The 14,698-nt window shown below is 56.2% G+C and overlaps 1 protein-coding gene across 1 annotated transcript in view; it reads left to right on the top strand.

Moving 5' to 3' along the window:
- LOC111160467 (cytohesin 1) overlaps positions 1–14,698 on the top strand; it is a 40,022-nt gene that overhangs the window by 7,255 nt on the left and 18,069 nt on the right. The window contains exons 2-3 of the mRNA XM_022523611.1: positions 12,206–12,288; positions 13,883–13,947. Coding sequence (XP_022379319.1) covers positions 12,206–12,288; positions 13,883–13,947 — 148 coding nt within the window. The remainder of the gene's footprint in view (positions 1–12,205; positions 12,289–13,882; positions 13,948–14,698) is intronic.

The raw sequence follows: 14,698 nt of genomic DNA, 5'->3' as shown, positions 1-14,698 counted from the left end.
AGAGCCCCGGTTATTCACGTAGAGCAGGGGCTACTGCTGGACAGAGGAGAGCCCCGGTTATTCACGTAGAGCAGGGGCTACTGCTGGACAGAGGAGCCCCCTGGAAGGACAGCGCGTCGCCCGACGGTAGGCTGCATGAGTGGACACAGAGGGGTGGCGTGGGTTGAGATGCTTGGGTGACGGTCACAGCACGTGTGGAATGAGAGGGGAATCTGTCCGCTGTGGCCCCAGAGTCTTCCCTGCAAGTGGTAGCTTTTGAGGGACGGTGAGCATGAGTCCCTAGACACAAGGAAGTGAAGGGAGACTGGGAGGGAGAATGGGGGGGACAGGAGGACCCTCCCCAGGGGGCGGACCGGAGTGGCTGGCTTTCCAGGTGGTGGGACTGTGTCGGGTGGGGACTCCAGGTGCGCCTCTGTTGAAAGCTCGTTCCTTTTGCAGCCCAAAGCAGAGGGTTCATGAGTAATTCTGAGGTTTATTTTTCATGGACTTGGTAAGATTTTACAGATGAGAACTGCCATTTTGGCACAGAAGTAAAATAGTTCCTATTATGGCTATTTCTTCAAAGACGGAGGCTGGGTTACAGAGTTGGGATACTTGGGTCAGGTCTGGCGACCCCGTGCCGGTGCATGCAGCCTCTGCTAGTAGGATGAGGGGTGGGGTGGGGCCAGGCCTTGCCGGTGGTGCCTCCTCTCAGCAGCTTCCTAAGGACCGAAGACTGGAAGTTGGTTGGGGGGCGTGGGGATGGTTTTGTCTTCTCCGTTGTTGGTCATGGGGAGCAGTGGTTGTTAAGCAGGGCAGTTCTGCCTTCCGGGGGACATGTGGCAACGCCTAGAGACACTGTGGGTTGTCCCATCTGGAGGTGAGGTGGTAGGGGTGCTCAGCTCAACCCCCTGCTTTGCCTGGATGCCCTTGTGACGAAGAGCGACCTGGCAGGAGGTCACAGAGCCCCAGGCTGGTGTCATGGTTTCTCTTCTCTTTTTCCTCCAAAGTGCTGCTTTGGCACTTGATTGTAGAACCTTGTGTCTCTTCCCTCACCAGCCAAAGACAGCTGCTTCGAGTCATCTCGTGCTCCGGTCTAACGTGGAACCCACGTCCTGGGTGCTGGGGCTCCAAGTCTGTGTGTTTAAGGGTGCCCGTAGGTTGTCCCCGGGTCCTCTGACTTTGAGAGCCACGGCTCTTGGGCTGCGGTGATGTTTCATGTCACAGGCCTCCTTATGGTACTGTCCCCGAGATCAGCCCGCCGAGCTGCTGCTAATCAGAATGTGCTGGAATGTGGTGCTGCCACCTCCAGTGTGGGAGTGGGAGGCCAGGTCTCTGCTGGAAAGGCCGGAGCACACCTGTGTGGAGACGCGAGGCCTGGGCCCCAGAGCACAGGGGCCTTTGGTCAGCATGACTGCCTGCTCCCGGGGTGCAGAGCTGGAGGAGGGGTGGCCAGGTGCCGAGTGTGCCGGAACAGCCTCCCCCCGCCCCGCCCGCCCTGTAGGTCTGCCCCCTCGTCCATCCGCTCAGTAATGAGAGGGCACCTCAGGGGGAAGGGTTAACATCCTCCCAGTGAAGCAGCCATCAGCCTTCTGCTTCTGGGGTAGAGAACAGCAAGTGCAGCCTGCGAGCGATCCGCACCCCTCCCCCAGGAGGCCGCGTGGGGGGAGTAGGAGGGGCCGGCTGTAATCGCATTCATGGAAATACGCCCGCGAGGAGCTGAGCCGAGCGGCACACACGCGAGTGTCAGCCGGGCGGCAGCTCCGCGGCCATCTCTGTCCCCACCAGCCTTCCCCGCCAGCACCGGCTCCCTCTCCGTCTTCGGTTTCCACTCGGCTTTTGTTCCCGGGCCACCTCCCCGACCCTGGCTGTGCCTGCGCACATGCCGTGCTGGCTCCGTCCCTCCGTCCACTGGGGGCTGCGGGAGCTCCCGGGAGTCTGGCGCCCTGGGGCCGCGGTGCCGGCCCACCATGGCCTCTGAAGCGGAGAGCGGCGAGCGGCCCAGGCTTTGACGGGGGCTGCGGGGGCTGCCGGAGAGGGGACTCGCCTTGGGTAAGAGGCGGGGCGGTGGCGCGTGAGCTCGGCGCGCGGGCCTTCATGCGGAGTGTGCGGTCCGCTCGGGTGTGCTCCGTTGCGGGCCTCTCCCCTCCTGGCAGCAGAGCCCGTGATGTGCTGCGCACGCGGCCGTCTCTGCATGACCGCCTCGGGGTTCTGCGTGTTCTCTCCTCCTAGGGTTTTCCACTGGCTTCTTGGGGTAGATGTTCCAGTATTCAGTGTGGTTTTTTTCTAGGCCTGAGGTTCAGGAGCAAGCTGATGGCCAATTTTGGTGGCCCCGGTTCGGCGAGGTGAGAAACAGGACAGCAGGAAGAGAGGGACGGATGCAGGGCGATCCTCTCCCCTCTGGACCCAGCCCGGGAGCTTTGCGTGCCTCTGAGGACTTTGGAACCACTCCTGGGAGTGGGTAGCCCTCCTCCCAGCAGTACGCCCAGGAAAGGAGTTGGAATTGCACATTTCATTGGATCCTAGGGGTCCGTTCCAGCGATCAGACGGACGGAGAATATTTTAGTGTGCCAAAAAATGAAGGTTTTACCAAGAGCTGGCATACAAATAGGTTTTAAGAGCAGGTGAAGTGAGAGAAAACTGACCTCTTAAAACCACCCCCCAAGCCTCTGTTTTGGACTGAAAGGGGTGTGGCCACACAGCTGTGCCACGGAAGGGGTGCCGCATCCGGCACAGGGGTGTTCCTGGAGCCCTTCCCTCAGGAGAAAGGGCGGTGAGCTCAGATGACTTGGTCTGTCTGTTGGGTAGGGAATTCCCAGGGTTTCCCCAAGAGCTGAGCACTCTGCCTCTGTCTTAAGGGGGCCAGGCAAGAAAATGGTTGTCCCCTGTTGAGCTGGTTCCAGCTCTGCTTTCCGTTCCTGTGATCTTTTAAATACAGCCTTGCAGACAGAGAGTGGAAGTCTGAAGCCTGAGAGAGTCCTGCTGCAGACCTCCAGCCGGAGCAGATCTTATCGCCGTCAGGCTTGAGAAAAGGTGGAGAGGGTTTCTAGATTGTTCTCTAGTTTTTACCTTTCATTGAAAGCAGATGTTAACTTTTTTTTCTTTTTTTTTTTTTTAAGATTTTATTTATTTATTTGACAGCGATCACAAGTGGGCAGAGAGGCAGGCGGGGTGGGGGGAAGCAGGCTCCCTGCTCAGTGGACCCTGGGATCATGACCCGAGCTGAAAGCTGAGCCACCCAGGTGCCCCTAACTTTGTTTTTCTAAACCAAACCTTAAGGGTACAATTTTATGATTTCGTCCCTTTTACTACCTTGAAATTTGACCTCATCTCCCTTTGGTTGGCTGGTTAGTGCTGGAGTCTTAGGACTTACTGGATAAGATGTGTCAGTCCACTTCTGTGTGTAAGGTAAGAGGACAGAATACCCTTTCCCCCCCTAAGTTTATGGGGCTGTGTGGGTTTGTTTTCATTTTTGAATAAAGCTTTTGTTTCGAAGTGATCTCTATACCCAACATGGGGCTCGAACTCACAACCCTGCCATCCCGAGTTGCCGCAGTACCTGAGCCAGCTGGGCGTCTGTGGGGCTGTTTGATACCTGTTCTTTTTTGAGAAGGGCCGTGATGATGACCGCCCATTCCAGTTGGGGCAGGGTGAGGGGTTGGCCGGAGATCCTGGAATGACCTGGCGAGGAAAGCCCCCAGCAGCGGTCCTCCTCCCACCCTCAACCCCGAGTAGCTTCTCTGGACTAATGAGCCGGCTCCAAGACTGAGGCGGGAACAGAGCTTTTCTTTTTCTTTCTTTTTTAATTTCCTTATTTGACAGAGAGAGATCACAAGCAGGCAGAGAGGCAGGCAGAGAGAGAGAGAGGAGGAAGCAGGCTCCCCGCCGAGCAGAGACCCCGATGCGGGGCTCGATCCCAGGACCCTGAGATCGTGACCTGAGCCGAAGGCAGAGGCTTACTTAACCCACTGAACTACCCAGGCGCCCCCCTGGAACAGAGTTTTTCTTAAAGATGGAGAAAATGGCAGTAAAATCATTAACGTATCTGTCCTTCCTCCTAAGTAGGAGACTTGGTGGCTTTTGTGTGGAGAGAAGTTAAACTGGACTAGTGAATGTTTGCGTGGCCGTTTGCTAGAGGGACGCTGGCCTCTCTGTGCTGAGTATCCGCTGTGAGCCACGTGCTGATCTCACTCCTGGTGGCATTTTGTGCTCAAGTTCCTTCAAAATCTAGGCGGGGCCGCCCGGGTGGCTCCGTCGGTTGAGTGTTGGACTTTGGGTTTCAGCTCAGGTCGTGATCTCCGGGTCCTGAGATGAGGCCCCGCGCTCAGCAGGGAATCTGCTTGGGACCGTCTCTCCCTCTGCCGCTCCTCCCTCCCTCTCCCCACCCTGAAAATAAATAAACCTTCAAAAAAATAAAATCTCCTAGGCCAGAAATTGGCGGTGAGACGTGCCGTACGCCGGTCGGGGGAGGAGCACAGTAAGCAGGAGTCAGGGAGTCAGGATTCTGCCATTAACTTTCCGTATGTTCAGTTTACTTTTCACGATGGTGACGTACATGCGAGATAAAATTGATGGTCGTAAGCAGACGGTTCGGTAGCGCTCCAGATAGTCCGTGTTGTGCAGCCAGGCTCCAGAAGTTTCCACCTTGTAAAATGGAAACTCGGTCCCTGGTCAGCACCGCCCCCCCAGCTCCCTTCCCCTGGCCCCTGGCAGCCTCCATCCTACTCTCTGTCTGTGGATTTGCCTGCTCTGGGGACCTCAGGGAGGTGGAATCCTTCAGCAAGTGGCCTTCTATGGCTGGCTGCTCTCACTGAGCCCGCTGTCCTCAGGGTTCACCTGGGTTGTAGCCGGCGTCAGGCTGTCCTTCCTTCTTGACGTGGAATGACGCTCTATGCAGGTTAGAAAGAATGCCCGGTCTTGACTTAGTAGGAAGGAAGAGTCGTTGGTTTTCCGAAGTCAGCAGACTTTCTGTAAAGGTCTGATGTGAGCATCGGCACTGCTGGTCACCGGCGCAGCCAGGTTCCGGCTCTGGTCCCGTGGGTGTGCTGTGTCTGTCCTCCTCCCTCCCTTGCCCTCTGGGCGTGCCGGCCGTCCTGAGGCCCGTCCTGAGGCCTGTCCCTGTCTCGGGACCGAGGCTTTCCCTGCAGTTCCTTAGTCATCGCAGCTTTTTGTGTTCCGTGTCCCCGTGTTGCTTTTTTTTTTTTTTTTTTTTAATATTGTATTTATTTATTTGACAGAGAGACACAGCGAGAGAGGGAACACAAGCAGGGGGAGTGAGAGAGGGAGAAGCAGGCTTCCCACCAAGCCGGGAGCCCGATGCGGGGCTCGATCCCAGAATCCTGGGATCATGACCCGAGCCGAAGGCAGACGCTTAACGACTGAGCCACCCAGGTGCCCCCCCGTGTTGCTCTTTGCTGAGAGCTGCTCTGTGTGTGGGTCGCCGCCTTATCCTTGCTGCCAAGATCTCACCCCAGGTGTTCCGGTGTTGGTTTGGGGTTGAGAAGTTTATGAAAGTTTGTTGAATGCTGGTCTCCAGTGCCCGAGTTCCTTCTAATCTCTTGAGTCTTTCACATTGTAAGTCACTGCGATTTCCTGGGAGACCAGGTGACTCAGCCCATTGGGTGCGGCAGTGTGAGGCATCGAACCAGTACGATCTGCACAGGTCCGAGGTTGGTAGACGCAGGCCCTTCCACCTTTAAGTCTCTGGAGGGGAGGATATCGCCTTTACTCCCATGGACGGCATCCCAGATATGTCCTCTCGAACCCAGAAGCTGTTTGTAAGTGGCTGGGTTCTCTCTAGAGCTGGCAGCACTTTCTAGAGAGGGTATAAGAAAGCACGTACTTTGCCACTGCTGCTCTGCTCTAGCTGGCGCTCCCAGTCGGGTGTCTGAGGCTGTGTATTTCCAGTCTCCTAAAACACACAGGTCTGCGAAGGCGTGGCTCTGCTTACACCAGCGGGTCTCTGGTCCCGGAGAGCGTCCAGACACACCGATGCCCTCCCTAGCCTGGGTGGGAACTTGGTCTAGGGTGTTCTCTCCTGCCTGCCTGTTTACCTTCTCCAGGCATGGGGGGTAAGAAGGACCTTTCTAGATTCTTGGCCTTCCTTCTTAAAACATTTCCCTGCTGTGCTGGTTTAAATTTGGACCCCTCTTCTCCACTGAAAGGCAGGGGCTATATATAAGAAGGCGACGGCTGATGGTCACGGTTGGAAAAACAAGGCGAGTGGCGTGTTTTAGAGCCAGGCAGAGGGATCTGGTGTCGCCAGAGGACCTCCGCGAGTGGCGTCTCCGTCCCGAAGCACACCTTTAACACTGCCAGGGATGTAGGACAGAGTGGTCCGTGTTGGCCTGCGGCCGCCAGTGCTCCTGCTGAGCAGAAACTGCTCTCAGAAGAACTGCTTTCTCGGTTGGACTTCATGGCGGATCGCTGGGCACCTGCTCCTGCCTGCGGAGGGGGAGCTGCGGAAGGGGAGCCCGAGCCGAGAGGGATTGCGGCCGTGTGCTTGTCGATGGGAGCTGTCCCTTTAAGACAGTCCTCCTTTGTGTGTGCTGGATGGGGCGCATCGCAGCTCTGGGGCTCTGCGACTGGTAAAGTCTGCAGAGCAACATTTAAATAAAGAAATAAATGGAAGCTTCCCTTGTGTGGGTTTTCTATTCACAGCTGAGCACAATGGTCCCTTGTTGTCCACACTTTAATCCCCTGCATTGAATTGGAACCCTGCAAGGGATTGGGGAGGGCCCATCCTGCCCTGGCCCCCTTGCTGGAAGGGGGACACCTTGTAAATTAACCTTCGCAGGAGTGTGTTCCGGAGGCCTCTAGACCCCCAGGCGCTCTGCCCCCCATCGTTTGTGCTCGGGCTGCTGCCTCACTGGTTGCCATTCTTTTCTAGAGAAGGGGGCTCAGCCGCCTTCCTGGCACAGAAGCGTGCTGCAGCCACGTGGCAGTGGGGGGGTTGTTTGTCTCTCTGCCATCTGGCCCTCCAGCGTCAGCCGATCTTTTCTGTTTAACCCTCATGGCTTCGAGGGAGAGCCACAGCAGTGGTACGTGCCCTCGCTGGGGCCCAGGCTGCTTTTCCAGGCACGTGGGGTGTGGGACTTGCGCGACTGTGCCTTGCCTTCCTGCCCTGGCATGGCCTGCCCCGTCCGGGGGTCGCACACCCCCTCCCTCCCCAGCCGTGGTTTGGATCCTCTCTGCTGTTAAGTGAAGGGAAGCATTTTCTCCACGGCGTTGACTCGCCTCCGGAGCAGCGTGTGCACCCGGGCTTGGAGTGAGGAGGCGACCTGCCCTTGAGGAGTTCTGGTGCAGGAGGCACGTGGGTTGGGGTGCTGGCTTTTCTCCTGGTCGCAGGCAGAGCTGCACGAGACAGATGAGATGCAAACCAGCCCTTCTGTGAAAGTTCTCAGGTGATTTGCTGAACCTGAAGGCAGGCAGCGCCGTGACCGCAGGCAGCTCAGGCTGGCACGCGGTGGGCAGTGGGATCCTGCGGCTGATGTCGGGAGGTCGGCGCACGCGTGAACACGTTTTGTTTATTCTGCTGCGGTGCGGGTCCCTTCTGACCTCAGGCCGCAGAAGGTCTGTCTTCTCTGGGGACCCCAGACGAATGTTTTTACAAAGTTTTCATTTTAAAAGTGCAGGAGTATTGGGTTACCTGGGTGGCTCAGGTCATGATCCTGGGTCCTGGGGTGGGGTGGGGGTCCCTGTCAGTGGGGAGCCTGCTTCTCCCTCTCCCTCTGCCCGCCCCCACCTCTGCTTTCTTGTGCGCACTCTCTCTCAAAAAAGTAAATAAAATCTTTTTTAAAATGCAGTAATGCGGGCGCCTGGGTGGTTCAGTGGGTTAAGCCTCTGCCTTTGGCTCAGGTCATGATCTCAGAGTCCTGGGATCGAGCCCCACATCGGGCTCTCTGCTCGGCAGGGAGCCTGCTTCCTCCTCTCTCTCTGCCTGCCTCTCTGCTTGCTTGTGATCTCTCTGTCAAATAAATAAATAAAATCTTTAAAAAATAATAATAATTTAAAATGCAGTAATGCCTACATGTATTTTTTGAGCCAGTATTTAGGAGCTGATAGGACCCACCTCTCTATTCGCAGACCCACTCCCCAGAAGCAGCCGCTAGTCATTCGCTTTTTCTGGCTGTTTTCTTCTGGTAGGTGCCGCCAAGTGCACGTTAATGTCTCATCCCGCTGACGGGTTTATCAAAGTCAGAGATGGTCCCTCGACCCCTCCCACTTCACATCATTCTCTCCGCTCTCTCGCTGTCCATTCTGGATGGTTCCTCAGTGTTTGGTTCCTTTGTTTCCACTTCTGGGACTTGCATACACATATTTACAGCTTCATTTTTTTGTTCGTTGATCTCTTAGCTCTGTCCCTGGTTTTGTAAGCAGGTGCCGTGGGGACCCGCCTTGCCTTCCCCCGCCCCGCCCTTGGCCTGCACGACGATAACGCGTGACTGCGGGCAGCCTTCAGGCCACGTCTGCGGTCCGGCTCCGGGGCTTGAGAGGCTGTGCGCGCACCGCTGCACGGATGTACTTGCTGCTCGGCCTGGCGCTCTCTCGGGCGCTGCCCCCGGCGAGGAGGCCCGGAGGACTCTGCTTCCTCGCCTCCCCTGAACACTGCCCGCTGTGGCCGCCTCGCGATCCCCTTCATGCTTGCTCTGTGTCCCGGGATCCTCTTTGTTCGTTGAGAGAAGGCCCCGTGGTGCCTCCACATCTTAGAAATGCTTCTCGGTGGTCTTCTTGTCCCTTCTCTGGGAGGGGCTGCTTGCCGGCCGCCGGTCACCTTCCCGTCCATGCACGAGAGCGCGCACACGTCCGCGCACGCTTCCTCGGGCTCCCAAGGCTGCTCCTGCCCCGTCCTGGTGTGCACATCTTCCTCCTCCCGAAGGAGCTCTCCTGTGTCTGAAATGATCCTGTTTTGTCTTCCGCATCGACTGCGAATTAATTCTAGGGTCAAAGTCATTTTTATTTAGACCCTCGAAAGCCCCTCTGTCTCCCACTGTCACACCGGCCGCCTCCTCCCCTTCCTGCTCATGGAGGGTTAGGATCATCTCGAATCCTCTGACTTGGGGATTTTTACGTGAGTGTCTCCCCGAGTGAGTCCGTCTCTGCTTCTGTCTTCAGGTCTCTTTGCTCTTAGTTCTGCACGTGCCCCCCTCTATCTTTTAACCCCTTTTTGATGGGAGGAAGCTGGGGGACAAATATAGGTTTAATTTCCAGGAGCGTATTGTTTAACTGTCCCTTTTTTAGAGTTCTCTGTTCTTTTGAAGTTTCCTTTTGTTCGGCTCCAGGATGGGTTTTCTGTTCCCTGCCTCGCTCATGCTCGTCTGGGCGGCAGGTTCCGCCGTCTCTGTGGTGTAGGACCTAGCGGCAGAAGGTCGAGTGGGCATCCGTGTGTGGGGCGGCCTCGTGTGCACCGAGGCTCTGCTTTCGTCTGGTTGGCGGGACCGGCTTCGCTGGAAGGGCAGTGCCCGGTCTCCCGGCTCAGCTGCTTGCTCAGGGGTTTTGTTCGGCCGGGGGTGCGGACATCCGCAGCCTGTGCTCTGTCAGGCACTGTGCTGGGCTCTGCAGACCCGGCCGGGACGGGCCCCCGCAGCCCCTGGAAGGAGGAGTTGGCACTCTGCTCTCTGTCCCAGAAGTTTGTTGAAACCTCTTCTGCTGTAGGCCCCTCTCCATGACTTTTTGGTGTTGGAGGTTTATAGCTTTTAAAAAAATTCCTTTACTGTTTCCAAGATCGTGTGCTGGCAGGGGCAGGATCAGCAGCAGGTTCTGAATTGGTGCCCCAGAGGCTAGATGGTGACCTTCCCAAAGAGTGGTCATGCGCGAAGGCTAACCAGGACCGGGTGAGTGTGAGGTTCTGTAAAGAAAGCAACCGCAGAGATTTTCCACTCTGGAAGGAGAAACACTGGCTTCTCCGGGCGCACAGCAAGTCTTCAGATGCACATTTTCTACATGCTGGGTCTGTTTTTCATCAGCCTCGTCCGAGGGCCGTAGTCTTGCCTCTGCTTGGGTAGGGACGCGATGATCTGATTACACCGTCTTGTAGCTTCAGAACCGCAGCCTGGTTATTCTCCCCTGTGGAATAGCTATTACAAATGAACTGTTGCCTCAAATGTCCAAAACCATGTTATGTTAGAAGAATATTTGTCTTCTAGAACCTCAGGAAATTATTTCTTAAAGGGATCCTCCAGTCTTCATGGGATACAAAGTCTGCTCTGTGAGATGGAGAGAAACTAGAGTGCCCTGCTTCAAGTGTGCTTTTCTCGAGAACAGAGCACGTGTCCGTAGAGTCTCCTGCTCCAGAGCGGCGTGCACCCCGTCCCGAGTAGACGCGTCCCGGGTCCAGCTGCTCAGGCAGCGCTGGTGAATGTTCCCTGGAGTTCCAGGGATACAGCGAGGCCACTCTTGGAAGGTGACCTGGGCTGGGTTTCCGTCATCTGCCGGAACCCTCTAGCCTCCAACATTGGTGCCTCCTACTGTGGGACTCGGTGCGTTAGGCTGTGCCATCCCAGCCACCGTGAAGAAAACGAAGGGTAAAAGGATAGAAGATGCTAGTGGCTGTCCCATGAAGAAGGTGCATTTTTGGTACTGTTGTGTATGGAGATCAGGCCGTGATAGCAAATGCATGTTTTAGTGTGTCTTGGGGAAGTTTAAAAGCACTTTTCTGGAGAAGGGTCAGGGGAACTCTGCGTAAAGGAGAAGTTAGGGGCACCTGGGTGGCTTGGTTGGTTGAGCGCCCAACTCTTGATCTCAGCTCAGGTCTTGATCTTAGGGTTGTGGGTTGAAGCCCCACGTTGGGCTCCGTGCTGGGTGTGCAGCCTGCTTAAAAAAAAAAAAGCCAGCTTATCTTATGGAGGTAGTCGACCTGTGCTCTACACATCATCTTTGTCGCTTCTGCCCTCTCTTGTTGTCTTCTGTGATTTGTATAAACTGTTTGGGGAAAGTAAGTGGCTATGACCGCAGTAGTGTCTCAGTGTCGCAGAAACACAGTTGTGGGTCCTGTGCTTTCAGGCAGAGCCGCTGTCCCTGCTCCGCGCTGTCGGCGCAAATGTAGTCTGAGCCACAAAATGCAGCGTTACTTTCTGTCTGTAGCCCACGTGGAGCAGTTGAAATAGTGTATTTTACTCATCAAGTAATGAGTTCCACATGCGGTTGATGTAAAATGCACTACGGGGGCATTTGTACCTTGTGCACGAGCTGTGGCATGGATCGCGCGCAGTCCTCACGCGGGCCTGGTCCCATGTCATGGGCTCCGTCACCACGGTTCGGACTCGTGCCGGTGCCGGCCCTGTGTGGAAACACCCGCCTGCTGCCCCCTCCATCCAGCTGGGAGCCGTTTGCGGTCGCCAATGCTCTCCAGCTTCCGCGGAGCGCCAGGCGGGCTCTGGGCGCTTCCTCTGGTGGCCTCTGTCCACGCGCAGCCCTCCCGAGTGCGGGGCCGCGACGCCTGCTCTGCCGCCGAGGACGTGGGCCCGGCGGGCGGCTGTGTGTGGCGGGTCGGAGGCGGGATTTGAGCCAAGGGTTTCCTGACCCGAGGGCTTGTGTCCCCTCTGACCGAGGGGCTGCTGTCCCAAGCCCCTGCTCCTGGAGGTGAGGAGCTGTGGCCTCGGAGGGGACATGTACGGTGATGGGAATTCAGTGACTGTGTTCTCAGGATGGGCTCAGGAGAGCACGTAAGGCCGAGAGCAAAGTCTCAGAGCCAAGCAGGCACTTGGCTGGGCTACATCCTTCTGGGCTTTTTCCCTCTGTGTGGGTTGGTCTGTCCCCTCCCTGTCCCCAAATGGCCCAGAAGTGTTCATGTTGTTGTGCAGGGACCACCCCCTCCCCACTTCAGGGAGTCGCAGAAGTGGTTCCAGGTCTCTGGGGAGGTCCACGAGGGGGCCGAGGCCTCAAGAGATGGGTTCACGGGGGCCTGAAGCGTCCCCGCTGACAGGGCTGAAGATGGCCAGGGCTCAGCGGACAGTCCCCTTTTATCCCCGGCCGACCTTATCTGACCTCAGGCGGCCTTTTCTCTCTCGTTTCCATGGCAAGCGCTCTCCAGCGAGCTTTTTCTCTGCGAGCAGGGTGCTGTCTTCCTTCGGGGAAGCTGAGGGAGAATGGGAGCCAGAGCTGTCCCCATTTCCAAAACGGGCTTCTGGTTTCTTCCGTGGTGTCCTTGTCCTTTTGTGGTGTCCGGAGTCTGTTTATTTTTCGTGAGATAAAGCTTTCCTAGTAACATTTTCCTCCTTTCTTGTAGTTCCCAGTGACCTGACCGCAGAGGAGCGCCAGGAACTGGAGAACATCCGGCGGAGAAAGCAGGAGCTGCTGGCCGACATTCAGGTAGGAGGTCGCGGGGTGACGCGTGTGGTGTGACAGTGTCCTTTACGGAGGTCTCCTCATGATATCTTCGAGCTGACACCGCCCCCTCCCCGCCTCGGTGCTGAGCAGAGCGTAGTGACTGACACACCTTGGTTTTCCCGGTGAGAAGAGGGAGGCCTGGCTTAGGTGGTTTGTGAAGCCTCACCCGCCTGCTCGGTTGCGAGAACCAGGGGAGCCTAGGCCCCCCTGACTCCCACGTGGGCTTCTAACTGCCGAGGGGGGCATGGGTGAGGGCTCGGGTGCTTGGAACATGGACTTCGGGCTAAGCTAGACCCACGTCCCATCCTGGCGCTGCCTCTTCCTGGACGAGCGATCTCAGATGAAAGGATTCTTTGAACTTCAGTTTCTTCCGCTGTGAGATGGGCACGAAAGCACCTGTTGGTAGGCTGTTGTCAGGGTTAAACGAGGCCCCGTGCCCCGTGAGGTGCTTCAGCCGCAAGCATGGTTTCATCCATTTTTCTAAGATCCTTTGCGTAACCGTGAAGCTTTGTAGGACGTAAGTCATAGAAGCCATTGGTTGGGTTATTTTAGCCCTTGGGGCAGTAGATGTTATTCTTGCAGAATTCTTCGCAAAGCCTTTGGCTTTCGGGGGTGGGAAGGGGAGGGAGGGGACATGCCCTGGAACCCCAGAGCTGCAGAATGTGTGAAGGAAAGCCTTGCTCCGGTGTTGACTTCAGTAGAATTTGATCATTTGCATTAATTCTTTGATAACTGTTTCACTGGTAAATGCTTGGAAGTCTTTCTTTTTTTAATTTTTAATTTTTTTAATTACTCTTCAGTGTACTAGAATTCATTGTTTATGCACCACACCCAGTGCTCCATGCAATACGTGCCCTCCATAATACCCACCACCTGGCTCCCCCAACCTCCCACCCCACCCCGCCCCTTCAAAACCCTCAGATTGTTTTTCAGAGTCCACAGTCTCTCATGGTTCATCTCCCCCTCCGGTTTCCCCCAACTCACTTTTCCTCAGAAGTCTTAGCAGTTCTTCACTCGAAGCCCCCCTTCGCTGGGACTGTCCATTCCGAGGGTCTGTGTTGTGTTACCCATGAAAGGGGGCGGGGGCGGAGAGGCGGGAGCTCGGGTGGACATTCCCGTGGCCCGCCGCTGGGTGGCAGTGTTAGCCCGGCCCCAGCGCCGCTGGCCCGACAGTCTGGGCGTGGGGCCCCTTCGTCCTGAGTCTGCAGACACAGTCGCGTCGTGGCCGCAGATCTGATAGACTGTATCGAGGCAGCCGCCTTTCAGGGGAGAAGTACGTATTTTACGCAGCGTCTGTGATGATAAGCTTCCCTAGACAGTGAACTCCTGGAGGTGAGGAGTGGTCTCTTCCACCTCCGTATTCCCTGGAATGTGTACCATCTGGTAGGAGCTCAACACGTACTTGTCGAATAGATGGATTTTCCAAATGTTAAAGATTTTTTTCCCCTGGTTTGTCTTATTTCATTTTGGCTTATTTTGTCTTGTTTGTGGTTGGAGAGAGTTATGTGAGCTGTTAGAGGGGCTCTTCTCACTGGCATCGGCCCCTCCTGCTAATTCTGACCTGTCTGTTTTGTAGAGGCTCAAGGATGAGATAGCAGAGGTAGCTAATGAAATTGAAAACCTCGGGTCCACAGAAGAAAGGTGAGTCTGTCCAGCCGGCCACTGGGTGTTGTGGCCACAGCCTCAGCGAGCACCCGGCCTATGCTTGTGGCCTACATAAGGGAGGGGGCACTTTCTGTCTTCGGTCCCCGGCAAGCGCATGCGTCCCCATGTTTTCTGTTCCCCCTGTTCAGTGCAGGGGCTCTGACAGGTGACAGCCTTTCACATCATGGCAGACACAGAGAACTCCAAAGGCCCCCCGAACCCGAAACAGCCCTTGAGGGACTCTCTGAACTGGTGTTCCTTCCCTCTGCTGTCCACTATGTTTGCATTTAGAGTTTGTGCTTTTCTTTGAGTCCAGGAAAGGCTTAATGCCACTCGCACTGTTTCCAAAGGTTGGAGCACCCAGCTGTGTGTGGGTGCCCCAGGGGGCTCGCTCGTGCCTCCCTGACGCTTGGGAGCAGAGCATGGACGTGGGTATCCTAGTGCAACCCGACGAGGGCTGTTTGCAGGGTGACGGCACGAAGTGTCAGCGACCTCCAGAGTTTAGTTTTGAATGGGCTTCCCAGACCGTTTTCTAAGTGCTTAATGCACTAACTGGGCTGTCTCTAACTCACTACATGTCTGTATTTTTCTAAGCCTAAGTCCCCTGTCTGGCTTTTTAAGACCGTTGGAGTTTGTTATTTCAAGTGTGTGCAGGCGGGGCCATTAGAGACGAGCAAAGCGCGGGTCTCCGAAGAACCCCCAGTCTTCACTTCCGGGCTCTGTGCTGTCAGTTTGGGATGATAGCTTG

Source organism: Enhydra lutris, unplaced genomic scaffold, assembly GCF_002288905.1.
Source record: "Enhydra lutris kenyoni isolate GAN:26980312 unplaced genomic scaffold, ASM228890v2 scaffoldscaffold75, whole genome shotgun sequence".
In the NCBI taxonomy this organism is placed as follows: domain Eukaryota; kingdom Metazoa; phylum Chordata; class Mammalia; order Carnivora; family Mustelidae; genus Enhydra; species Enhydra lutris.
The sequence above is the reverse complement of the archived record's forward strand: the minus strand, read 5'-3'. Positions and strand labels throughout refer to the sequence as shown.